Genomic DNA, 27,212 nt, shown 5'->3' with positions numbered 1-27,212 from the left:
AAAGTACAGCTATGCAACTGCCAGTGATTTATAGCGATCACTGGCAAGCTAGGGGTTAATGGCTCTGAAAATTAAATTAAATTAACTAAATTAATTAACTAAATTAACTAGCAAAAAAGTACAGCTATGCTACTGCCAGTGATTTATAGCGATCACTGGCAAGCTAGGGGTTAATGGCTCTGAAAATTAAATTAAATTAACTAAATGTTTCTGAAAAGAGCCTTTGGGTTTTTTAAAAATTACAACAACAAAATTAACCCCTAAAAAAATGCACAGACAGCAAAAAAGTATAGCTATGCAACTGCCAGTGATTTATAGCGATCACTGGCAAGCTAGGGGTTAATGGCTCTGAAAATTAAATTAAATTAACTAAATGTTTCTGAAAAGAGCCTTTGGGTTTTTAAAAAATTACAACAAAATTAACCCCTAAAAAAATGCACAGACAGCAAAAAAGTACAGCTATGCAACTGCCAGTGATTTATAGCGATCACTGGCAAGCTAGGGGTTAATGGCTCTGAAAATTAAATTAAATTAACTAAATGTTTCTGAAAAGAGCCTTTGGGTTTTTAAAAAATTACAACAACAAAATTAACCCCTAAAAAAATGCACAGACAGCAAAATGCAGCAAAAAAAAAGTGCACCTATGCTACTGCCAGTGATATATAGTGATCACTGGCAAGCTAGGGGTTAATGGCTCTGAAAAGAGCCTTTGGTTCTATATTTTTTAACAAATAAAAGAAATAAATCTCTCTCTCTGCTAAATACAGGTCTCTCTCTCTCTCCAACAAAATGGCAAGTGAGGAGAGGGAGGGAGATCCACACTGATCATAGTCAATATTTACAAATATTGACATGATCAGACAAATGGGGTATTTTATTATTATTTTTTTTTTTAGGGTGGGAGGCTCAGATTGGGTGACCCTAGCTTGCCCCTATGATGATGCAGGCTAGGGACACCCCCAGAGGCCCCATGATGCACTGGGCATCGCCATCTTGGATGCCTAGTGAAGGGGGAGGGGGGGGGGCTATTTAGGGCTTTTTTTATATTTTAAACGTTTTTTTTTTTTTTATTATTTACCTTCATTTTATAACTAAGTGCCTCGACCCACCGAGGCACTTAGCACACAAGCAGAGCATCGGAAGCGTGTCCGATCGCTTCCGATGCTCTGAAACACTGCCGGGCTCCACGTGGAGCGAAACCGGAAGTGATCACTCGTGGGGGAGTGATCAATCCGGTCCCGGCACTCGGGAACAGTATTGCAGGATGCCTAGACATCAAGGCAAGCCTGCAATACTGTTAGAGCAGCTGGAAGCGATTTCGATCGCTTCCAGTGCTCTGTTAAACCGACGACGTATGCCATACGTCCTCGGTCGTTAAGTGCTTTTTTTTTTAGGACGTATGGCATACGTCGTCGGTCGTTAAGGGGTTAAAGTGTTTTCCAAGCTTGCTTGTGTATGCTACTAGTCTGTTAAACATGTCTGACACTAAGGAAAATCCTTGTTCAATGTGTTTAGAAGCCATGGTGGAACCCCCTCTCAGAATGTGTCCCAATTGCACTAATATGTCTATACACTTTAAAGATCATATTGTTGCACTTAAAAATGTGGCCCAAGATGATTCTCAGACTGAAGGGATAGTCCGCCTACCTCTCCCCATGTGTCACAATCAGTTACGCCCGCGCAAGCGACGCTTAGTGCCTCTAGTGCGTCTGCCCCTATTACATTGCAACAACTAGCGACAGTTATGGATAATTCCCTTGCGGGCTTTCTATGCAAACTGCCAGTTTTTCCTACAAAGCGTGATAGCTCTGTTTTTAAGAACAGATTATGAGCAGTCTGAAGCTTTGGTAGCCTTATCTGATGTACCCTCACAACGCTCTGAAATGGAGGTGAGGGATTTGATGTCTGAGGGAGAAATTTCCGATTCAGGAAAGGTTTCTCATCGGGCAGAGTCAGATTCATTAGCATTTAAATTTAAATTGGAACACCTCCGCGTTTTGCTCAGGGAGGTATTAGCTACTCTGGATGATTGTGACCCTATGGTGGTCCCAGAGAAGTTGTGTAAAATGGACAAGTACCTAGAGGTTCCTGTATACACTGATGCATTTCCGATCCCTAAGAGGGTTGCGGATATTGTTACTAGGAAGTGGGATAGACCAGGTGTCCCTTTTGTCCCCCCACCTATTTTTAAGAAAATGTTCCCGATAACTGACCCTAGGCGGGACTCGTGGCAGACAGTCCCTAAGGTAGAGGGGGCTGTTTCGACACTTGCTAAGCGCACAACCATACCAATTGAAGACAGTTGTGTTTTTAAAGATCCTATGGATAAAAAGTTAGGTTTACTTAAGAAAATCTTTGTTCAACAAGGCTTTCTTCTCCAACCTATTGCCTGCATTGTTCCTGTAACTACTGCAGCGGCTTTCTGGTTTGAGGCGCTGGAGGAGTCGCTCCAGACGGAGACCTCATATGACGAAATTATGGATAGAATTAAGGCTCTAAAGCTGGCTAATTCATTTATCACAGATGCCACTTTGCAATTAGCTAAGTTGGCGGCAAAAAATTCAGGCTTCGCCATTATGGCACGCAGAGCGCTTTGGCTCAAGTCATGGTCGGCCGATGTGTCGTCAAAATCCAAATTGTTAAATATCCCTTTCAAGGGAAAGATCCTTTTCGAGCCAGAATTGAAAGAGATTATTTCAGAAATCACCGGGGGAAAGGGCCATGCTCTCCCCCAGGACAAGCCTTTTAAGGCTAAAAACAAAGCTAATTTTCGTTCCTTTGTAATTTCAGGAGCGGTTTCGCTTCAGCCTCTACAGCTGCAAAGCAAGAGGGTAACGCTTCACAGCCCAAGGCAACCTGGAAGCCTTATCAGTGCTGGAACAAGGGTAAACAGGCCAAAAAGCCTGCAGCTGCTACCAAGACAGCATGACGGGGTAGCCCCCGATCCGGAACCGGATCTAGTAGGGGGCAGACTTTCTCTCTTCACTCAGGCCTGGGCAAGAGATGTTCTCGATCCCTGGGCTTTAGAGATTGTTACCCGGGATATCTTCTAGAATTCAAGGACTCCCCTCCAAGGGGAAGGTTCCATATTTCTCGTCTGTCTACAGACACGACAAAGAAAGAGGCGTTCTTACGCTGTGTAGAAGACCTACATACAATGGGAGTGATCCACCCAGTTCCAATTGCGGAACAAGGGCTGGGGTTTTACTCAAACCTGTTTGTGGTTCCCAAAAAAGAAGGAACATTCAGACCAATCCTGGATCTCAAATTTCTAAACAAATTCCTCAGAGTCTCATCATTCAAGATGGAGACCATTCGGACAATCTTACCTATGATCCAGGAAGGTCAATATATGACTACCGTGGATCTAAAGGATGCGTACCTGCATATCCTAATCCACAAAGATCATCATCAGTTCCTCCGGTTCGCTTTTCTAGACAAGCATTACCAGTTCGTGGCTCTTCCATTCGGTTTAGCCACTGCTCCCAGAATTTTCACAAAGGTGCTAGGGTCCCTTCTGGCGGTTCTAAGACCGCGGGGCATAGCAGTGGCGCCTTATTTGGACGACATCTTAATTCAGGCGCCGTCTTTTCACAGAGCCAAGGCTCACACAGAGATTTTATTGGCCTTTCTAAGGTCTCACGGGTGGAAGGTGAACATCAAAAAGAGTTCCCTGTCCCCACTCACAAGGGTTCCCTTCCTAGGAACACCAATAGATTCGGTAGAAATGAAAATATTTCTGACGGAGGTCAGAAAGTTGAAACTTAACTACTTGCCGAGTTCTTCATTCCATTCCTCGGCCATCTGTAGCTCAATCTGAGGGCGATATTCAACGCGCTTCAGGCATGGCCTCAACTAGCTGCGGCCAAATTCATAAGATTTCAGTTGTACAACATTACGACTGTAGCTTACATCAATCATCAGGGGGAACAAACAGTTCTCTAGTGATGAGGGAAGTAACCAAAATAATCAGGTGGGCGGAGGCCCACTCCTGCTATCTCTCAGCAATTCACATCCCAGGTGTAGACAACTGGGAGGCGGATTTTCTAAGTTGTCAGACTTTTCACCCGGGGGAGTGGGAACTCCACCCGGAGGTATTTGCCCAGCTGACTCAGCTATGGGGCATTCCAGAGTTGGACCTGATGGCGTCCCGTCAGAACACCAAGCTTCCTCTCTACGGATACAGGTCCCGGGACCCCAAGGCGGCATTGATAGATGCTCTAGTAGCGCCTTGCTCCTTCAGTCTGGCTTATGTTTTCCCACCGTTTCCTCTTCTTCCTCGTCTGATCGCCAGAATCAAGCAGGAGAAGGCGTCGGTGATTTTGATAGCGCCTGCGTGGCCACGCAGGACTTGGTATGCAGACCTAGTGGACATGTCATCTGTCCCACCATGGACACTGCCAATGAGGCAGGACCTTCTAATACAGGGTCCGTTCAAGCATCCAAATCTAGTTTCTCTACGTCTGACTGCTTGGAGATTGAACGCTTAATTCTTTCAAAGTGTGGTTTTTCTGAGTCAGTTATAGATACTCTGATCCAGGCTAGAAAGCCTGTCACCAGGAAAGTCTACCATAAGATATGGTGGAAATATCTTTGTTGGTGTGAATCCAAGGGTTACTCATGGAGTAAGATTAGGATTCCCAGGATATTGTCTTTTCTCCAAGACGGTTTGGAGAAAGGATTGACGGCTAGTTCTTTAAAGGGACAGATATCTGCTCTGTCTATCCTTTTGCACAAGCGTCTGGCAGAGGTACCGGACGTTCAAGCGTTTGCACAGGCTTTAGTCAGAATCAAGCCTGTCTATAAACCTGTGGCTCCGCCATGGAGTCTAAATCTAGTTCTTTCAGTTCTTCAAGGGGTTCCGTTTGAACCTTTACATTCCATAGATATTAAGTTGTTATCTTGGAAAGTTTTGTTTTTTGGTAGCTATCTCTTCTGCTCGAAGAGTCTCAGAATTATCTGCTTTACAGTGTGATTCACCTTATCTGGTGTTCCACGCAGATAAGGTAGTTTTGCGTACCAAACCTGGTTTTCTTCCTAAAGTTGTTTCTAACAAGAATATTAACCAGGAAATAGTTGTTCCTTCTCTGTGTCCTAACCCATCTTCGAAGAAGGAACGTCTTTTGCATAATCTTGATGTAGTTCGTGCTTTAAAGTTCTATTTACAAGCAACTAAGGATTTCAGACAAACATCTTCTTTGTTTGTTATCTATTCTGGTAAGAGGAGAGGTCAGAAAGCGACTGCTACCTCTCTTTCCTTTTGGCTGAAAAGCATCATCCGTTTGGCCTATGAGACTGCTGGCCAGCAGCATCCTGAAAGAATTACTGCTCATTCTACCAGAGCAGTGGCTTCCACATGGGCTTTCAAAAATGAGGCTTCTGTTGAACAGATTTGTAAGGCAGTGACTTGGTCTTCACTGCATACTTTTGCCAAATTTTATAAATTCGATACTTTTGCTTCTTCGGAGACAATTTTTGGGAGAGAGGTTTTGCAAGCAGGGGTGCCTTCCGTTTAAGGTACCTGTCTTGTTCCCTCCCTTCATCCGTGTCCTAAAGCTTTGGTATTGGTATCCCTCAAGTAAGGATGAATCCGTAAACTGGATCCACCTTCCAAGAGAAAACAGAATTTATGCTTACCTGATAAATTACTTTCTTTTGCGGTGTATCCAGTCCACGGCCCGCCCTGGCAATTAAGTCAGGTAAAATTTTTTTTGTTTAAACTACAGTCACCACTGCACCCTATGGTTTCTCCTTTGGCTTCTTAACCTTTGGTCGAAGGACTGGGGGTGGAGCTAGGGGGGGAGCTATATGGACAGCTCTGCTGTGTGCTCTCTTTGCCACTTCCTGTAGGGAAGGAGAATATCCCACAAGTAAGGATTAATCCGTGGACTGGATACACCGCAAGAGAAAGTAATTTATCAGGTAAGCATAAATTCTGTTTTTGTGCTGTAGCATATGCAGATTTGGTACCCAGATATTTGTATTCTCTACAGATGATAACCTAAAAGTATTGATAACATAACTTTATACAAGGGATTGAAACGTTATTTTAGCCTACCATTCACTTAAAATGCACCTTTTTAAAAAACAAACAAACAAAAAAAAAAAACAGGTTCCAATCTTTTAAATAAGGAATCTTAGGACCCTGTATAATTGATGGTTTGTTTGCCTTTAGATTTCACACTATTATTTTCATGTTCAGATATATATTAGTTTCAATCGTTTTTACCATAATTTATGTACAAAAATTTTAGTAAACTTTTGGAGAAACTTGTAGGAAAATACATTCAACCTTTCAAACACAATTAGAATCGCATGAGGTTTTATTTAAAGGATCACTCAATTAAACAGCTAAAGAATAGACTCTATTGAGATGTATGTGAGCCTATTTAGGGCCAGATTACAAGTGGAGCGGTATTTAACGCTCCAGCTCAAGTATCGCTCGTATTACAAGTTGAAAGTAAACAGTTTTCAGTCACGCGCTAATCTAATGTGTGTAGATAGACAAACCTAGAATATCTCGCTCGTGATAACTTATTCCCCCATATAAGTCAATGGAGCAAAAAAAGTGGGGGGCAGGAAAAACGAACACCCCACTCGCACGCAAACCCAATTGCATATTCTCAAAGTGCGATAACCCAATATTAATATTTCACATTCCAATGTTCTTCACATAGAAGAATATGTAATATATATATATATATATATATATATATATATATATATATATATATATATATATAAATGGTATTTTGGTACAAAATATATATATGTGTGTGTGTGCGTGCACATATGTATTTGTGTATATGTCTGTAAATACATATATACACAAATACATATGTACACACAAACATTTTATATATATATATATATATATATATATATATTCAAGAACAATTTAGGAAAGGACGCAGTTGCTAGCGTGAGTTGGTTGGTTGCGTAAGGGCTCAAATGTCCAAGCAACTCAAAATTAAATATGGTGCAGACCCTTAATTTAAATGTATCATGTACACAAAAGAGACGTACCTGGAATGTAATCCTGGTACCCAAAAAAGACAGGGTTTCAGCACTCTTTTAAAAGAACTCACAAATCAATTAAATGTAATTCAAATAGCTTTAATAGTGGCAGCTAAATTCCACACAACATGGGAATAAATCCATGTAAATATTAAGACACATAAGCATACAAGTTCGACTCATGAATGACAGTTCAAAGGAACCTGACCGGTCAGGGGCACACGAAAAAGCACATGTGTGGCGAAGTGTAAATAGCAGTAGTATTGCTTAAGCACAGATTTTTATAGTGAACCACTACACCCAACTACCTCAGAACCTCCCAAGTAATTGTCATGGAAGGTGTATCCTGGGCAGATATATGAACCGGGATCTAAGTGGTAAACACTGCAAAACCTGTGTCAGGCGCCTTGTAGAAAGTAATTTCACAGTTAGAAATGTATACAATTACTGCAATGTACAAAATATTGGTTATTATATCAAGTGAGACCTCCTCTGGCTTTGCTACACCCAGCTGCTTACAGCACCCCTGCAGTTATGGGGCTACTTGCTGCGCAGGTTACAAAGGGGATCTAAGCAAGCCAGCAGGTGAGCCCCCTGAATATGTACATAAGTAGACAAGTGGGTAACAATTGAAGAGGTAACACAATTCATGCAATATTGATTACATTCGCATTGTGCATACACATATCCACAGAAAAAGTCTGCAAAGCAAGATGCAAAGATGTTAGCGTGAAGATGTTGCAGGTAAATTAGTGTTTTCACATGCAGGCAAATAAGAGTCAAGTTGTAGTTAATAGAGCACAGTCTAAGCAAGAAATGTATGACTCCAAGCGAAGACAGGTATCAAGATATTAGTCTCAGTAAAAGACAAAACAGCGCCTTCTCCAACTTAACACAATGCCATTATTTTCTTCAACATGGTCACCTATTCCATATCAGTATTTTTCAGGTGTCAACATGTCACACTTATACGACCTTGCTTTCAGATGTTGCTGTATCCAATATCCACAGAGGTGTGTATTGTCCCCACTTGTTAGCATTCCATGCCGGTAGCGATCTCCATCGCCAACGCCAAACACAGCGGTGCTCCACGTGTATCACGTGACCTGGTCGGCTCCACCAATGCCGACGCGCGTTTCAGCCGCTCGACTGGAATTCAGACCGGGCTTCGTCAGGGCGTAATACTGCTTTGATCCATGCGTCCTGTTTTATAGATCAATGATGTTGCGCCTCTGCTGGAAGGTGAAAGTTTCACATGCTGCTACAGGCAGCTTTCAATCTTATGTGATTGCTATTATTTACAACCTTATGTTTCAAATTTATAAGAAGCAAAGCCAAAGTTAAGAAATGTTACATATTTTTCCTCAAACATTTATACTTGGTTGCTACAGTTAAAAACATTACAAGCTGTCATTCAAGAAACAACATGTTCTTTTTATTTTTATTGTCTTGTATCTTGTAGAGTCTGCTTATTTTTGGTTAAGTAGAGTGGAGTGTAAAAGCAAAACACCTCTCCATATCGACACTCCACTCTACCTTATACACAATCTCATAGGACTCTTATTTGCCTGCATGTGAAAACACTAATTTACCTGCGACATCTTCACGCTAACATCTTTGCATCTTGCTTTGCAGACTTTTTCTGTGGATATGTGTATGCACAATGCGAATGTAATCAATATTGCATGAATTGTTACCTCTTCAATTGTTACCCACTTGTCTACTTATGTACATATTCAGGGGGCTCACCTGCTGGCTTGCTTAGATCCCCTTTGTAACCTGCGCAGCAAGTAGCCCCATAACTGCAGGGGTGCTGTAAGCAGCTGGGTGTAGCAAAGCCAGAGGAGGTCTCACTTGATATAATAACCAATATTTTTTACATTGCAGTAATTGTATACATTTCTAACTGTGAAATTACTTTCTACAAGGCGCCTGACACAGGTTTTGCAGTGTTTACCACTTAGATCCCGGTTCATATATCTGCCCAGGATACACCTTCCATGACAATTACTTGGGAGGTTCTGAGGTAGTTGGGTGTAGTGGTTCACTATAAAAACCTGTGCTTAAGCAATACTACTGCTATTTACACTTCGCCACACATGTGCTTTTTCGTGTACCCCTGACCGGTCAGGTTCCTTTGAACTGTCATTCATGAGTCGAACTTGTATGCTTATGTGTCTTAATATTTACATGGATTTATTCCCATGTTGTGCGGAATTTAGCTGCCACTATTAAAGCTATTTGAATTACATTTAAGTGATTTGTGAGTTCTTTTAAAAGAGTGCTGAAACCCTGTCTTTTTTGGGTACCAGGATTACATTCCAGGTACGTCTCTTTTGTGTACATGATGCATTTAAATTAAGGGTCTGCACCATATTTAATTTTGAGTTGCTTGGACATTTGAGCCCTTACGCAACCAACCAACTCACGCTAGCAACTGCGTCCTTTCCTAAATTGTTCTTGATTATATATATATATATATATATATATATATATATATATATATATATATATATATATATCTATGTTAAAGCCCTTCCCCTGCCTTTTTTTTCTAACACCTGACTATGTCTTTGAGCCCCTGTATTGTGCATTTTTTAAATATATTTATTATTAGTGTTATTATGAATGTATCTGGTCTTTGTAATGTATTTTTGATGTGTTTTGAGAAACCGTTAACCATAGCTATGTGGACTTGGTAATCATTCTAGCATAAATCGCGATTGTGCTCACACGTTCGTGTTTACTTTCAACTTGTAATACGAGCGGTAAACCCGACGCAGGCAAACAGCCGCTATAAACCACTTTTCCCTTGTGCATAACTACACAATACTCGTAATCTGACCCTTAGTGGGTGCACCACCTGGCTGATTTTACTGACCATCCAGCTAAAATGAGCTAATATTAAATGTTTTCAATTTTAGTTGCACTTTTTATCATTAAATCAATTTATGTTAAATTATGCAATTGATCTGTACAATTAGGCAAAATGTATAAATAACAGCAAATGTTAAAATATTAAAAGGTATTACATTGCCCCACCTGGCTACTTTATAAAGCAACATGACTGGCACAATTTTCTGTGGTGAACACTGTATGTATGTATTTAAAAATATATATAATTTTAGGGTATTGCTCACTAGAATGTTGCATGGGATGCAGTGTAAATGTGTGTGCATAAACTTTCCCCAGACTTAATTTTAAAGTAACTAAACTTTTCTCAGTTTCTTAGCATTGTAGACTCAGCAGCAAGTGACAACTCCAACCTATTGAGAGTCTTCAATCACAAGAGCTCCTCAGACAGTGCTGTGCAATACTTGCGTCTTGTAGCTTCAGCATTTGTCAGAAACCGAGCACAATTCTTCCAGCCGTTTATTGAAGATAAAATGGATATCAAGGATTTCTGTGCCCAGGTTTGTTGAATTAACCTCTTTAGAGTCACATCATACCATATTTAGCCCCAATTTTTGTTCTAAACATTTAATGGAGCTACAAGTAGTTTGTATTCTACCTAAACTACTCTCGAAAATATACATAATTCATTTGCTTGATTAGCCCACTAGAAACATTACACATTTTGTAGAGTAGATATTCATGCATCCTACTTAATTTAAAGGAGGATAAAAACTCCATGAATTGTTCTCTAGTAATTCATTTTATTATATTACCATACAATTTACGTTTCGCTTCCTTTATGGCTCTATTGTCATTTAAGTTACAAGCTCCTATCATGCATTTCTGTAAATATGCCAACTGCACCAATAATAGGAAATAAACCTGTTTAATTGTCCGCAATAAAATGGTTATAACTATTACAACATATTATTCCACTTGCGCTACTCCAGCCTCACCGCGCCACCATTACAAAGACTTTGAAAAGTAACATAAGGCAATTGCCTGTGTTTTAGATATGTACACAGACAATTGTTTTGTCTGATATTCCTTAAGGGGTCGTTCAGAATTAAATTTTTTATGGGTTCAGGCGTGGCCAAGAAGAAAAGTGAAGCTTACATACTTCTTGGCTTGACACTGGAATCAATCAACTGGCAGGGACATTTTTAAATTGTTTAAAAATGTTCACTTTTGAAGCCTTTCTAGCCTAAATTGGGTAAATTTGAACCCTTTCTTGTGTTTAGTGTAACTGTTTGTTACTATTTATTTGTTAAAGGGATTCTTGTTTATGATTTTTAGAAAGGTGCAACAAATATGGATTTTTTTTTAGTTAGATTTGTCTAAAAACAATTGTCACTTTGTTTCCATGCAAACACTAGTTATTAGAAAGCTCTGTACTTCCTAAGGCTAACAGTATGAGAGAAAACAAATATACAGCTACGAGTAATATAATCTTCACACTAGGGGTATAAAATAATGAAGATCACCTTGTCATGCTTTAAAGGAATATGAAATCCAAAAATTTGCATTTGTAATAGATTGCAAACAATTTTTTTTAAAAATTCCATTTTACTTCTAATATCAAATTTGCTTTGTTCCCAAATTGCAGTTTTTTATGACGTTATTCTTGCCGCAGATTTTTTTTGGCCGCGAAAGTGCGTCTAAGGTGACGTACGTTTTGTCATTTCCTGCGTCTTTGTTGACGCGCTTTGTTTAGGCGCAGAGTCTCGCTTGTTATGACACGAGTTGCGTCATTTCCTGATGTTTTTTTTTTCCTTTTTGGCGCCAGAAATCTTTTTTTTTTTTTTTTTTTTTTTTTTTTTGTATATAACCCCTCTTCCTTTTTGCTTCTGGTTCTCTCCATGTTAAGAAATATGATGCTTATTTTTTTGCATTCTACTTTTGCATAAGCATTTTTTCACATTCCTGAAACTGCTATATGAGAAAATTGGATATTTTGTTTCAATGTTTTTTTCTTTTTACATTTTGCAAGATGTCTCAATCTGATCCTGCCTCTGATGTTGCTGTAGAAACCATGCTGTCTGAACACAGTTCTACCAAAGCTAAGTGTGTCTGTTGTAAATTAACTGATGTTATTTCATCAGCCCAATTATGTGGCATCTGTCATGATAAGCTTTTGCATGCCGATAATGTTTCTTTTAGTATTAATACACCGTCTGTTGTTCCTTCAACGTCTAAAGTAACATATTCCTGCAGATGTTAAGAATTATATTGCTGCAGCTATAGATAAGGCCATGTCTGCTATTCCGTCTTCAAATAAATGTAAAAGGTCTTTTAAAACTTCTCGTAAATCTGATGAAATTTGTATTGACCGACAGTATACTGAAATATCCTCTGCTGATTAGAATTCTTCTGGTTCAGAAGATCCTGATTCAGATTCTGAATTTGATAAATCTTCTTATCTGTTTAAGATCGATTATATTCGTTCTTTATTGAAGGAAGTTCTGGTTACTTTAGGTATTGAAGAGTCTAGTCCTCTTAAAGGGACAGTATACACTCATTTTCATATAACTGCATGTAATAGACACTACTATAAAGAATAATATGCACAGATACTGATATAAAAATCCAGTATAAAACTGTTTAAAAACTTACTTAGAAGCTGTCAGTTTGGCTCTGTTGAAAAGGTAGCTGGAAAGCCCACTGCAAGTGGCAAATAAGACACTCCCCCCCTCCCCCTTCTTTTGCATATGAAAAGACCCTTTACACAAACAGGAGCAAGCTGGAGTAGGTAGTCGAGCGTATTCACATAAAACTTTGGGGCTTGGTTAGGAGTCTGAAAATCAGAGCAATGTTATTTAAAAATAAGCAAAACTATACATTAATTTAAAAAAAAAACTTTATGGGCTATATAAATAGATTATCTACAAAACATTTATGCAAAGAAAAAATGAGTGTATAATGTCCCTTTAAGGTTGCTCCTGAGGTTTTTCCTGTTCCAGATGCTGTTTCCGATATGATTACTAAGGAATGGTCTAAGCCTGGTTCTTCTTTAAATCCTTCTTCTAGGTTTAAGAAGTCGTATCCTTTACCTGTGGCTAATTTAGAGTTCTGGGAAAAAGTTCCTAAGGTTGATAGGGCTATTTCCACTCTTGCCAAACGTACTACTATTCCTAGGGAAGATAGTGCTTCTTTTAAAGATCCTTTGGATAGGAAGATTGAATCTTATCTTAGAAGAGCATATTTACATTTTGGCTTTATTCTTAGATCTACTATTTCAATGGCTTATGTGGCTGCTGCTTCAACTTTTTGGTTGGATAGTTTAGCACGGCAGGTAGATTATGATTTGTCCAGCATTATTCTTTTGCTTCAACATGCTAATCATTTAATTTGTGATGCTATATTTGACATTATTAAGATTGATGTTAAATCTATGTCTTTAGCTATTTTGGCCAGAAGAGCTTTATGGCTTATATCTTGGAATGCTGACATGTCTAAATATAGATTACTATCTCTATCTTTCCAGGGTAAGAATGTATCTACACATCCCTATTCATTTCCAGGGATGCGTATCTACACATCCCTATTCACAGAGATCATCATCAATTCCTCAGATTCGCCTTTCTGGATAGGCATTACCAGTTTGTGACCCTTCCCTTCGGGTTGGCCACGGCTCACAGAATTTTCACAAAGGTGCTAGGGTCCCTTTTGGCGGTTCTAAGACCGCGGGGTATAGCAGTAGCGCCTTATCTAGACGACATCTTAATTCAGGCGTCGACTTTCCAGCTAGCCAAGTCTCACACGGACATCGTGTTGGCTTTTCTGAGATCTCACGGGTGGAAGGTGAACATAAAAAAAGAGTTCTCTCGTCCCTCTCACAAGAGTTTCCTTCCTAGGGACTCTGATAGACTCGGTAGAAATGAAAATATTTCTGACGGAGGTCAGAAAATCAAAACTTTTAATCACTTGCCGAGCTCTTCATTCCATTCCTCGGCCGTCAGTGGCTTAGTTTATGGAGGTAATCGGACTCATGGTAGCGGCACTGGACATAGTTCCTTTTGCCCGCCTACACCTCAGACCACTGCAACTATGCATGCTTAAACAGTGGAATGGGGATTATACAGATTTATCTCCTCAACTGCATCTGGACCAGGAGACCAGAGATTCTCTTCTCTGGTGGTTGTCTCAGGACCACCTGTCTCAGGGAATGTGTTTCCGCAGGCCAGAGTGGCTCATAGTAACGACAGATGCCAGCCTGCTAGGCTGGGGTGCAGTCTGGAAATCCTTGAAAGCACAGGGCTTATGGTCTCGGGAGGAAACTCTCCTCCCGATAAACATTCTAGAACTGAGAGCGATATTCAATGCGCTTCAGGCGTGGCCTCAGCTAGCTGCGGCCAAATTCATCAGATTTCAGTCGGACAACATCACGACTGTAGCTTATATCAATCATCAAGGAGGAACACTGAGTTCTCTAGCGATGATAGAGGTAACCAAAATAATCTGATGGGCGGAGGATCACTCTTGCCATCTTTCAGCAATCCATATCCTAGGGGTAGAGAACTGGGAGGCGGTTTTCCTAAGTCGTCAAGACTTTTCATCCGGGGGACTGGGAGCTCCATCCGGAGGTATTTGCCCAGCTGACTCAGCTATGGGGCACACCAGAATTGGATCTGATGGCGTCCCGACAAACTTCCTCGTTACGGGTCCAGGTCCCGGGATCCCCAGGCGGTACTGATAGATGCGCTAGCAGTGCCCTGGTCTTTCAATCTGGCTTATGTATTTCCACCGTTTCCTCTCCTCCCATGTCTGGTTGCCAGATTCAAGCAGGAGAGAGCTTCGGTGATTCTGATAGCGCCTGCGTGGCCACGCAGGACTTGGTATGCAGACCTGGTGGACATGTCATCTGTTCCACCGTGGACTCTGCCAATGAGGCAGGACCTTCTAATCCAAGGTCCATTCAAACATCCAAATCTAATTTCTCTGCGTCTGACTGCTTGGAGATTGAACGCCTGATTCTATCAAAGCGTGGTTTCTCTGAGTTGGTCATTGATACCCTGATTCAAGCTAGAAAGCCTGTCGCCAGGAAAATCTATCATAAGATTTGGCGCAAATATCTTTGTTGGTGTGAATTCATGGGTTACTCATGGAGTAAGATTAGGATTCCTAGAATATTGTCTTTTCTCCAAGAAGGAATTATCAGCTAGTTCCTTAAAAGGACAAATATCTGCTTTGTCTATTTTTTTACACAAATGTCTGGCAGATGTCCCAGACGTTCAAGCGTTTAGTCAGGCCTTGGTCAGGATCAAGCCTGTATTTAAACCTGTTGCTCCACCATGGAGCCTAAACTTGGTTCTTAAAGTTCTTCAAGGGGTTCCGTTTGAACCTATGTATTCCATAGATATTAAGCTATCTTGGAAAGTTTTGTTTTTAGTAGCTATCTCTTCGGCTCGAAGAGTTTCTGAGTTATCTGCTTTACAGTGTGACTCACCTTACCATGTTTTCCATGCAAATAAGGTGGTTTTGCGTACCAAACCTGGGTTTCTTCCTAAGGTTGTTTCTAATAGGAATATCAATCAGGAGATTGTTGTTCCTTCTCTGTGTCCTAATCCTTCATCAAAGAAGGAACGTCTGTTGCACAATCTTGATGTGGTTCGTGCTTTAAAGTTCTACTTACAAGCAACTAAAGATTTCCGTCAAACATCTTCATTGTTTGTTGTTTATTCTGGTAAACGGAGAGGTCAAAAGGCTACGTCTTCCTCTCTTTCCTTTTGGCTGAAAAGCATCATCCGTTTGGCTTATGAGACTGCTGGCCAGCAGCCTCCTGAAAGAATTACTGCTCATTCTACTAGAGCAGTGGCTTCCACATGGGCTTTTAAAAATGAGGCTTCTGGTACAGCAGCCAGACGCTTATGTAACAGAATAGACAGAGCAGATATCTGTCCCTTTAAGGAACTAGCTGACAGACCCTTCTCCAAACCTTCTTGGAGAAAAGACAATATCCTTGGAATCCTAATCTTACTCCACGAGTAACCCTTGGATTCACACTAAACAAAGATATTTCCGCCATATCTTATGGTAAATTTTCCAGGTGACAGGCTTTCTGGCCTGTATCAGAGTGTCTATAACTGATTCAGAGAAACCACGCTTAGCTAGAATTAAGCGTTCAATCTCCAGGCAGTCAGTTGGAGAGAAACTAGATTTGGATGCTTGAAAGGACCTTGAATTAGAAGATCCTGCCTCGAAGGCAGCTTCCATGATGGGACCGATGACATGTCCACTAGGTCTGCATACCAAGTCCTGCGTGGCCACGCAGGCGCTATCAGAATTACCGAAGCCTTATCCTATTTGATTCTGGCTACTAGCCGAGGGAGAAGAGGAAACGGTGGAAGACATAAGCTAGACTGAACGACCAAGGCGCTATTAATGCATCCATCAATGCCGCCTTGGGATCCCTGGATCTGAATCCGTAAAGGGGAAGTTTGGTGTTCTGACGGGACGCCATCAGATCCAATTCTGGAATGCCCCATAGCTGAGTCAGCTGAGCAAAAACCTCCGGGTGGAGTTCCCACTCCCCCGGATGGAAAGTCTGACGACTTAGAAAATCCGCCTCCCAGTTGTCTACCCCTGGGATGTGAATTGCAGATAGATGGCAGGAGTGATCCTCCGCCCATTTGATGATCTTGTATACTTCCTTCATCGCTAGGGAACTTTTTGTTCCTCCCTGATTGATGTACGCTACAGTCGTGATGTTGTCCGACTGAAATCTGATGAATTTGGCCTCCGCTAGTTGAGGCCACACCTGGAGCGTATTGAATATCACTCTCACTGGGGCGAGTTCCAGACGGCACCCCAGCCTAACAGACTGGCATCGGTCGTGACAATGATCCACTCCGGTCTGCAGAAACTCATTCCCTGAGACAGTTGATCTTGATACAACCACCAGAGAAGAGAGTCTCTGGTGTTCTGGTCCATTTGTACTTGAGGAGACAAATCTGCGTAATCTCCATTCCACTGTTTGAGCATGCACAGCTGCAGTGGTCTGAGATGAATTTGGGCAAAAGGGACTATGTCCGTTGCCGCAACCATTAAACCAATTACTTCCATGCACTGAGCCACGGAAGGCCGAGGAATGGAATGAAGAACTCGGCAAGTATTCAGCAGTTTTGACTTCCTGACCTCTGTCAGAAAGATTTTCATTTCTACCGAGTCTATTAGTGTTCCCAGGAAAGGAACCCTTGTGAGCGGGGACAGAGAACTCTTTTCTACGTTCACCTTCCACCCGTGAGACCTTAGAAAGGCCAGAACTATGTCCGTATGAGCCTTGGCTCTGTGAAAGAACGACGCCTGTATTAAGATGTCGTCTAGGTAAGGTGCTACTACAATGCCCCCCGGTCTTAGAACTGCTAGAAGGGACCCTAGCACCTTTGTGAAAATTCTGGGAGTGTTGGCCAACCCGAAAGGAAGGGCCACGAACTGGAATGTTTGTCCAGAAAGGCGAACCTTAGGGACTGATGGTGATCTTTGTGGATAGGAATATGTAGGTACGCATCCTTTAGATCCACGGTAGTCATATATTGACCTTCCTGGATCATCGGCAAGATTGTCCGAATGGTTTCCATCTTGAAAGACGGAACTCTGAGGAATTTGTTTAGAATTTTTAAATCCAGGATTGGCCTGAAAGTTCCCTCCTTTTTGGGAACTACGAACAGGTTTGAGTAAAAGCCCAGTCCTTGTTCTGCAATTGGAACTGGGTGTATCACTCCCATTTTTAGTAGATCTTCTACACAGCGTAAGAACGCCTGTTTCTTTGTTTGTTCTGAAGACAAACGAGAAATGTGGAACCTTCCCCTTGGGGGAGAATCCTTGAATTCTAGAAGGTACCCCTGAGCAACTATTTCTAATGCCCAGGGATCTGGAACATCTCTTGCCCAAGCCTGAGCGAAGAGAGAAAGTCTGCCCCCTACTCGATCCGATCCCGGATCAGGGGCTACCCCTTCATGCTATCTTGGTAGCAGGAGCAGGCTTCTTGGCCTGTTTACCCTTATTCCAGCCCTGCAGGGGTTTCCAAGTTGCTATGGGCTGGGAAGCGTTATCTTGCTTTGCGGCAGCAGAGGTTGTGGCAGGTCCGCTCCTGAAGTTGTGAAAGGAGCAAAAATTAGCCTTGTTTTTGGCCTTAAACGGCCTATCTTGTGGCAGGGCATGGCCCTTTCCCCCAGTGATATCTGAAAATAATTAAAACCTGTCCATTTTACACAATTTTTCAGGGACCTTGCCATGGGGTCACAATCATCCAGCGTAGCTAAAACCTCCTTGAGCAGGACGCGGAGGTGTTCCAGCTTAAATTTAAATGCTAAGGAATCTGACTCTGCCTGCTGAGAAACTTTTCCTGTGTCAGAAATTTTTCCCTCAGACAGACCGTCCCTCACTGCTACTTCTGAGTTTTGTGAGGGTACTACAGATAAATTATCCAAAGCTTCAGATTGCTCATCCTCTGTATTTAAAACTGAGCTATCGCGCTTTTTTGGAAAAACAGGCATTTTGGATAAAAATACTGCAAGGGAATTATCCATTACTGCTGCTAATTGTTGTAAAGTAATAGGGGCCAATGCGCTAGAGGTACTAGGCAACGCTTGCGCGGGCGTAACTGGTGTCGACACATGGGGAGAGGAAGGAGGACTATCCTCATTACCTTCCATCAAAAAATCATCTTGGGCTACATTTTTAAGTGTCAATGCATGGTCATTAAAATGTTTAGATACCTTAGCACACTTTAAACACAAATGCAATGGGGGTACCACCATGGCTTTTAAACACATAGAACAAGGTCCATCAGTAGGCTCAGACATGTTAGACAGACTTAGATAGCACTCAAATACAGAAAAATACACTTTTTGAAAAAACGTTACTGTGCCTTTAAATAATAAACAGCACACACTTTTTTACCAAATCTCAAAAAAACATCCGATCTTTATGAAATTTACACCATATGATCCTAATGCTTTGAAAAGATTGCACAGCAAGTTTCAAGCCAATTAACCCCTTATTGCCCAAACCGGAGCAAATTGAAGCCACCAGTTTAGCACACTACCTTCCTTGCGGATTAGTTGTGGAACAAAAATAAGCCTCCCTGTAGTCCTCCTGCAATCTCTGGACTCTACATGTGAAGCTGCATGAAGCTATCTTGTAAAAGAACTGCGCAACTGAGGCGCGAAAATTAGGCCCTCTCCCTCTTCACTCCGGAGTTATGAGGCCTTCCTAAGCCAAATTAGGTGTCTAAAATTATGCCAGGCGTATAAAACCCCTAAAAAGTGTTCCAAACATGATAAACACTTGTGCAAACATCAGATTATATTAAAAAATAATCGATTTTACCCATAACAGTGTCCACCAGTGATTTAAGCCCTTTTAACTAAGCCATCCTTCTATACTGAGTCTCAGAAAATGGCTTACCTTCCCTTCCCACATGGGGATTTCTATCAGTCTTCTAGCATTACCAGGTCTTGTTAGAAAAAAATGACTGAGCATACCTTAAGCAGTTAAGCATGCAAACTGTTCCCCCCAACTGAAGTTCTCCGGTACTCAACAGTCCTGTGTGGGAACAGCAATGGATTTTAGTTACTGGTGCTAAAATCTTTTTCCTCTCAGCAGAAATCTTCATCACTTTCTGCCGCAGAGTAAATAGTACAAACCGGCACTATTTTAAAATAACAAACTCTTGATTGAAGAAATAAAACTACAAATCTAACACCACATACTCTTTACCACCCCCGTGGAGATGCTACTTGTTAGAGCGGCAAAGAGAATGACTGGGGGGGCGGAGCCTGAGGGGAGCTATATGGACAGCTTTGCTGTGTGCTCTCTTTGCCACTTCCTGTAGGGATTGAGAATATCCCACAAGTAAGGATGAATCCGTGGACTGAATACACCAAGTAAGAGAAACAGAATTTATGCTTACCTGATAAATTTCTTTCTCTTGTGATGTATCGAGTCCACGGCCTTTTCTACAGGAACAGCGTTTGGGGTTTTATTCAAATCTATTCATTGTCCCAAAGAAAGATATCTCTTTCAGACCAGTTTTGGATCTGAAACTTTTTAATCATTTTGTAAGAGTCCCAACTTTCAAGATGTTTTTGTTCAGCAAGGGCATTTTATGTCCACAATAGACTTACAGGATGCTTATCTTGATGTTCCAATTCATCCAGACAACTATTGGTTTCTGAGATTCTCTTTTCTAGACAAGCATTACCAGTTTGTCGCTCTTCCATTTGGCCTAGCGACAGCTCCAAGAATATTTTCAAAGGTTCTCGGTGCCCTTCTATCAGAGAGCAGGGTATTGGGGCGTTTCCTTATTTGGACAATATCTTGGTACTAGCTCAGTATTTTCATTTAGCAGAATCTTTCACGAAACAACTAGTGTCGTTTCTTCAAAGGCATGGTTGGAGGAGAGAGTTTCTTGATTCCTCAAACAAAGGTCACCTTTTTAGGTTTCCAGATAAAGACAGAGTAATGGACACAATCTAACAGACAAGAGGCGAATAAAATTGGTTTTAGCTTGTCTAAACCTTCAGTCTCGATCATTCCCTTCATTGGCTATGTGCATGGAAGTTTTAGGTCTTATGACTGCAGCATCGGACGCGATCCCCTTTGCTTATTTTCATATGAGACCTCTGCAGCTTTGCATGCTGAATAAATGGTGCAGGGATTATACTCGGATATCACAGTTGATATACTTTAATACTTTAAGAGAGAATTTTTCATTCATTTTCAGACAGTGTAATAACAGTGGCATATGTCAATCATCAGGGAGGGACTCGCAGTTCTTTAGCAATGAAGGAAGTATCTTGAATACTTTCTTGGGCAGAGTCCAACTCTTCTTTAATTTCTGCGATTCATATTCCAGGTGTAGACAATTGGGAAGCAGATTACCTAATTAGTCAGACTTTGCATCCAGGGGAGTGGTCTCCATCCAGATGTGTTTCATCAGATTGTTTAGATGTGGGGTCTTCCAGAAATAGATCTGATGGCCTCTCGTTTGAACAAGAAACTTCCCAGATATCTTTCCAAGGATCCTCAGGCAGAGATGATGGATGCTTTACCAACCCGATTACATTCTTCCACCTCTAGTTCTTCTCCCAAGGGTGATCTCCAAGATCATATTGGAACAATCTCTTGTGTTTCTGATAGCACCTGTATGGCCTCACAGGTTTTGGTATGTGGATCTTGTCCGGATGTCCAGTTGCCAGCCTTGGCACCTTCTGTCTCAAGGGCCGTTTTTCCATCAGGATCTCTAAATTTAAAGGTATGGAAATTGAACGCTTAGTTCTTAGTCATAGACTAACCTATATTTCATGGTGCTGCTCATAATTTTTCTTGGCATTCTTTTAGAATTCCTCGGATTTTACAGTTTCTTCAGGATGGTTTGGATAAGGGTTTGTCTGCAAATACTTTGAAGGGACAAATCTCTGCTCTGTCTTATTTCATAGAAAGATTGCTAAGCTTCCTGATATTCACTGTTTTGTTCAGGCTTTGGTTCGTATCAAACCTGTTAAGTCTCTCTCTCTCCTCCTTGGAGTCTTAATTTGGTTTTAAGGATTTTGCAGACTCCTCCTTTTGAGCCTATGCATTCTTTGGATATTGAAATACTTTCTTGGAAAGTGTTATTTCTTTTGGCTATCTCTTCTGCTAGAAGAGTTTCTGAGTTGTCGGCTCTCTCTTGTGAGTCTCCTAATGATATTTCATCAAGATAAAGTGGTTTTACGGACTTAGTTTACATTTTTGCCTAAAGTTGTGAATTCTAACAACATTAGTAGGGAAATTGTTCTTCCTTCTTTGTGTCATAATCCTAAGAATTCTCTTGAGAGATCTCTTCATTCTTTGGATGTGGTAAGAGCTTTGAAATACTATGTTGAAGCTACTAAGTATTTGAGAAAGACTTCTAGTCTATTTGTTATTTTCTCTGGTTCCAGGACAGGTCAGAAAGCCTCAACCATTTGACATCTTGGTTGAAACTTTTGATTCACAAGGCTTATTTGGAGGCGGGGCAGTCTCTGCCTCAGAGAATTACAGCTCATTCTACCAGATAAGTTCCCACTTCTTGGGCTTTTAAGAATGGAGCTTCAGTTGATCAGATTTGCAAAGCAGCAACTTGGTCTGCTTTGCATACATTTACTAAATTTTACCATTTTTATGTATTTGCTTCTTCAGAAGCAGTCTTTGGTAGAAAAGTTCAAGCAGCTGTCTCAGTTTGATTCCTTTTGCCTATGATTTGAGTTTTTTTAAATTTAAGAAAAACTTCTGTATTTGGATTTAATTTTTTCAGCCGAAATAGCTGTTATTTTATCCCTTCCTCTCTAATGACTCAGTGGATTTCCACATCTTGGGTATTGTATCCCATACGTCACTAGCTCATGGACTCTTGCCACTTAAATGAAAGATTACATAATTTATGTAAGAACTTACCTGATAAATTAATTTCTTTCATAGTGGCAAGAGTCCATGAGACCCACCCTATTTTTTTGGTGGTTATGATTTTTTTGTATACAAAGCAAAAAAATTATTTTTTTTCCCAGTTCCTCTTTTTTGTATGCTTTTTTTTTTACTCCTTTACACCTCACTACTTGGCTATACTTTAAAACTGAAGTGTGTGGTGGGAGGTGTATTTATAGGCATTTTGAGATTTGCCCCCTCCTGGTAGGAATGTATATCCCATACGTCACTAGCTCATGGACTCTTGCCACTATGAAAGAAATTAATTTATCAGGTAAGTTCTTACATAAATTATGTTTTTTCAACCCCGCCACTAGCCTTTTATGGTCTGCAAAGCTGTGAATCCTGAATGTAAGACATTTTTGTGAGCAATGCACCATTTTTATTACTACATTACATTATAATTATGTGATGTTAGACCAAGAGCAAAGGAAACACATTTATTTGAGACATTTTAAAAACATCTACAAACAAAATTCTTTTTTTTCCACTCTGCAACTAATTTTCAATGAGATTTTTAACCTTTGCAATATATTATAAAATTGCTTTATACTCCAATTAATCAACACATATTGAGATGGTGTTTTAGTGTAACTACCTAATATAAATTGAATTTCATTTCAAAATGACCTGCAGAAAATGTTTCACAAAAAAAAAAATATATATCTCATCGCAGAAAGTGCAAAAAAGTTCTGTCTCTGGGGGACCAAATACTTTTTCAACTGTATGTATGGTTACAAAACCTACTTGTTACAAATAGTGAACGTGTCTGGTTCTCAAAACAAGCCTGGATTTAACCATTTTTCTAAACATTTGAATTAAAGGGACAGTCTACTTGAAAAAGGTTATTATTTAAAAAAGATAGATAATCCCTTTATTACTCTTGCATCACCAACACTGTTATATAAATATTCTTTTTACCTGCCCCTTATCTCATGGATTTTTACAATCTTGCATTTTAGCCAATGAAGAAAAAAAAAAAAAAGTAGACTGTCCCTTTAAAGGGACATTGTACACTAGATTTTTCTTTGGATAAATGTTTTGTAGATTATCCATTTATATAGCCCATTTATATAGTGTTATAAAAATGTATTGTTTTGCTTATTTTTTAAGAACATTGTGCTGATTTTCAGACTCCTAACCAAGCCCCACAGTGTCAGATGTATACATGCGTTTACAGACTCCTGTTTATGTTATCTGTCTTTTCATATGTAGGGAGGGGGAGAGGTGGGGAGTGTTTGCTCTTTTTGTTTACCCAGCCCCTTTCAGTGGGTGTCCCAGACTATCTCATCAACAAGGCTAAACTGGGGATTTTCTAAGTAAGTTTTTAAAAGGTTTTATACTGGATTTTTAGATCAGTATCTGTGCATAATCTAATTTATAGTAGTGTCTATTGCATGCAGTTATATGAAAATTGGTGTATACTGTCCCTTTAAGTATGGTTCCCTGTTTTAGAATGATATTGCAAATTACTGTATTACTGATAACATTCTTTGGCAAGGCAAACGTTAAGACACCCTGCAATCTGTATCTTTAATCAATCTATTTTGTTTAACTTTGCAGCAAGTGGAACCAATGGCTACAGAATGTGACCATATCCAGATTACGGCGCTATGTCAAGCACTAGAAATTCCTCTACAAGTAGAATATGTGAATGAGATGGACACCAAAATAAACCATCATATATTCCCTGAAGGAGCCAGTCCTTCTACTTTTATGCTATATAAACAAGCACATTATAACATATTGTATAAAAAACAAGAGCAAGGGTAAAAGGATCTGGACCACAAGGGGAAGAACTTGAATCAAGATACTGTCCCAATTTCAATCTTTTGGAAAACTATATTCATTTCAACATATTGTAATTTTGTTGTTATAAAGGTCATCCAAGTTAATAATCTTAGCTTTTTACAAATTTAAATTATATACAACCAACTGACATTGATGCAGACTGCAAATATATATTAAAATAATCACAAAAAACATTTTGTTAAGAATTTATAAGGCAATTTGACACTTGAAAGGATAAAATTTGCCTTTGTAAATGTATATTACAATAGAAAATAAAAGAAATGAAGCTGATTCTCTTAGATTTTCTTCTTTTGTTTTTTCTTTTGATTGGCGATCGTGCCCAAAGCAGTCTCTGTTAAATTTGTACCAAGGAATGGCATCGGAAGTGCCCCACTCTGCGTTGGGTATTTTGTCTTCATTATATGACTGAAGAGCGGTTGGGACAGGAGGCCTTTCAACTGTTTCTTCATCATTTTAATTGCTTTCTGTTTTTGTCTTTCTTCATGCTCGTCCTTACCACCTACAGATGTTTAAGAAGGGAACAGTATACTTTCAACCAAAGCAAGAAAACAGGAATACAGAACAATCACTGGGGGACCCTGGTGTCTAGTGGTGAGGGAGTAAGTAATTTCAAGCAAGAAAAACCAAGCCTCTAGCATTTTGACATGGTAATGTTGTACACATTATGCCTAAAATGTTATACTAATGTAAGCTAAATATATGCATATTACTTCAACAGCTCTACAACAGTATCAGATTTGAGGTGCCGCAATAGCTACATAAACATTTTATAAAACAGTGTGCATACCTATGGTGTAGTCGCTACATGCTTGCAAACTTATATTTCATCTATTTAACCCCCACTGACTACCTTCTGTTACGTTTATATATAAAATCACCCACATTAAAGGAACATTAAACACTAAATAAATCATTGTTTGAATGATGTATTCAGAGCAAATATTAGCCAGAGAATAATTTGTACATGTATTTGTAAAAATGAATTGAATTGTTTAATTATTAAGAAAAACAAAATTTATGCTTACCTGAAAAATGTATTTATTTCTTGACACGGTGAGTCCATGGATTATCATCAATTACTGTTGGGGAATATCACTCCTGGCCAGCAGGATAAGGCAAAGAGCACCACAGCAAAACGGTTAAGTATCACTTCCCTACCCACAACCCCCAGTTATTCGACCGAGAGAAAGGAAATAACACAAGATGCAGAGGTGCCTGAGGTTTATATACCAAAGAAAAACTGTCTGTAAAAACACAGGGTGGGCCGTGGACTCACTGTGTCAAGAAATAAATAAATTTATCATGTAAGCATAAATTTTGTTTTCTTTCTAATGACACGGTGAGTCCATAATCAATTACTGTTGGGAATCAATACCCAAGCTAGAGGACACAGATTATAAGGGAGGGGACAAGACAGGTAACCTAAACAGAAGGCACCACTGCTTGAAGAACCTTTTTCCAAAAGCAGCCTCAACCGAGGCAAACTATCAAATTTGAAAAACATACTTCCAACCAAAGGGAAAGAGAAACAAACAGAAAACTGTTGAAAATCCTGTGTCCCCTGCAGAAAAAAAAATTAAGAACACGCACAACATTCAAGTTGTGCCACCAACATTTCTTATGGAAAGAAGGATTGGGACATAGACAAGGAACAACAATTTCCTACATATTATTCCCATCCGACAAGTTAGGAAGAAAACGTAACTTAATACGAAGAACCACCTTATCTGCAAGAAAGATAAGGCGAAACACACTGCCAAGCTGAGAGTTCGGAGACTCTCCGAGCAGAAAAGATAGCCTTCCGAGATAACCGTTAATATCTACAGAATGTACCACAAAACCTTGATATCAAGGTTATTGCTCCAAGGGGGAGCAAGCGACATTAAAGGGACACTGAACCCAAAATTTTTCTTTCATGATTCAGATAGAGCATGCAATTTTAAGCAATTTTCTAATTTACTCCTATTATCATTATTTTCTTCATTCTCTTGGTATCTTTATTTAAAATGCAAGATTGTAAGTTTAGATGCCGGCCCATTTTTGGTGAACAACCTGAGTTGTTCTTGCTGATTGATGGATAAATTCACCCACCAATAAACAAGTGATTTCCATGGTTCTGAACCAAAAAAATAGCTTAGATGCCTTTTTCAAATAAAGAAAGCAAGAGAACAAAGAAAAATTGATAATAGGAGTAAATTAGAAAGTTACTTAAAATTGCATGCTCTATCTGAATCACGAAAAAAAATTTTGGGTTCAGTGTCACTTAAAGGACAGGCCTGATAAAAAACATAATTTATGTAAGAACTTACCTGATAAATTCATTTCTTTCATATTGGCAAGAGTCCATGAGCTAGTGACATATGGGATATACAATCCTACCAGGAGGGGCAAAGTTTCCCAAACCTCAAAATGCCTATAAATACACCCCTCACCACACCCACAATTCAGTTTAACGAATAGCCAAGCAGTGGGGTGATAAAGAAAGGAGTAGAAAGCATCAACAAAGGAAATTTGGAAATAATTGTGCTTTATACAAAAAGTCATAACCACCATAAAAAGGGGTGGGCCTCATGGACTCTTGCCAATATGAAATAAATGAATTTATCAGGTAAGTTCTTACATAAATTATGTTTTCTTTCATGTAATTGGCAAGAGTCCATGAGCTAGTGACATATGGGATATCAATACCCAAGATGCGGAGTCTTCCACTCAAGAGTCACTAGAGAGGGAGGGAATAAAATAAAAACAGCCATATTCCGCTGAAAAAATAATCCACAACCCAAAAAATAAGTTATTTTCACTTTTGAAAGAAAAAAACTTAAATCAAAAGCAGAAGAATCAAACTGAAACAGCTGCCTGAAGAACTTTTCTACCAAAAACTGATTCCGAAGAAGCAAATACATCAAAATGGTAGAATTTAGTAAATGTATGCAAAGAGGACCAAGTTGCTGCTTTGCAAATCTGATCAACTGAAGCTTCATTCTTAAAAGCCCACGAAGTGGAGACTGATCTAGTAGAATGAGCTGTAATTCTCTGAGGCGGGG

General features: G+C 39.9%; 2 protein-coding genes across 2 annotated transcripts in view; one reads left to right on the top strand and one right to left on the bottom strand.

Moving 5' to 3' along the window:
• The window catches only part of OTUB2 (OTU deubiquitinase, ubiquitin aldehyde binding 2), a 42,257-nt gene extending 17,819 nt beyond the window's left edge, over window positions 1–24,438 (top strand). Inside the window, exons 5-6 of the mRNA XM_053697521.1 lie at window positions 10,242–10,430; window positions 23,920–24,438. Of these exons, the coding sequence (XP_053553496.1) occupies window positions 10,242–10,430; window positions 23,920–24,129 (399 nt within the window). The 3' untranslated portion in view covers window positions 24,130–24,438. The remainder of the gene's footprint in view (window positions 1–10,241; window positions 10,431–23,919) is intronic.
• The window catches only part of DDX24 (DEAD-box helicase 24), a 92,699-nt gene continuing 89,828 nt past the window's right edge, over window positions 24,342–27,212 (bottom strand). Inside the window, exon 9 of the mRNA XM_053697520.1 lies at window positions 24,342–24,667. Coding sequence (XP_053553495.1) covers window positions 24,444–24,667 — 224 coding nt within the window. The 3' untranslated portion in view covers window positions 24,342–24,443. The remainder of the gene's footprint in view (window positions 24,668–27,212) is intronic.

Source organism: Bombina bombina, chromosome 1, assembly GCF_027579735.1.
Source record: "Bombina bombina isolate aBomBom1 chromosome 1, aBomBom1.pri, whole genome shotgun sequence".
NCBI classification, from domain to species: domain Eukaryota; kingdom Metazoa; phylum Chordata; class Amphibia; order Anura; family Bombinatoridae; genus Bombina; species Bombina bombina.
Note: the sequence above shows the minus strand (reverse complement) of the source record. Positions and strands in the feature narration are given on the sequence as shown.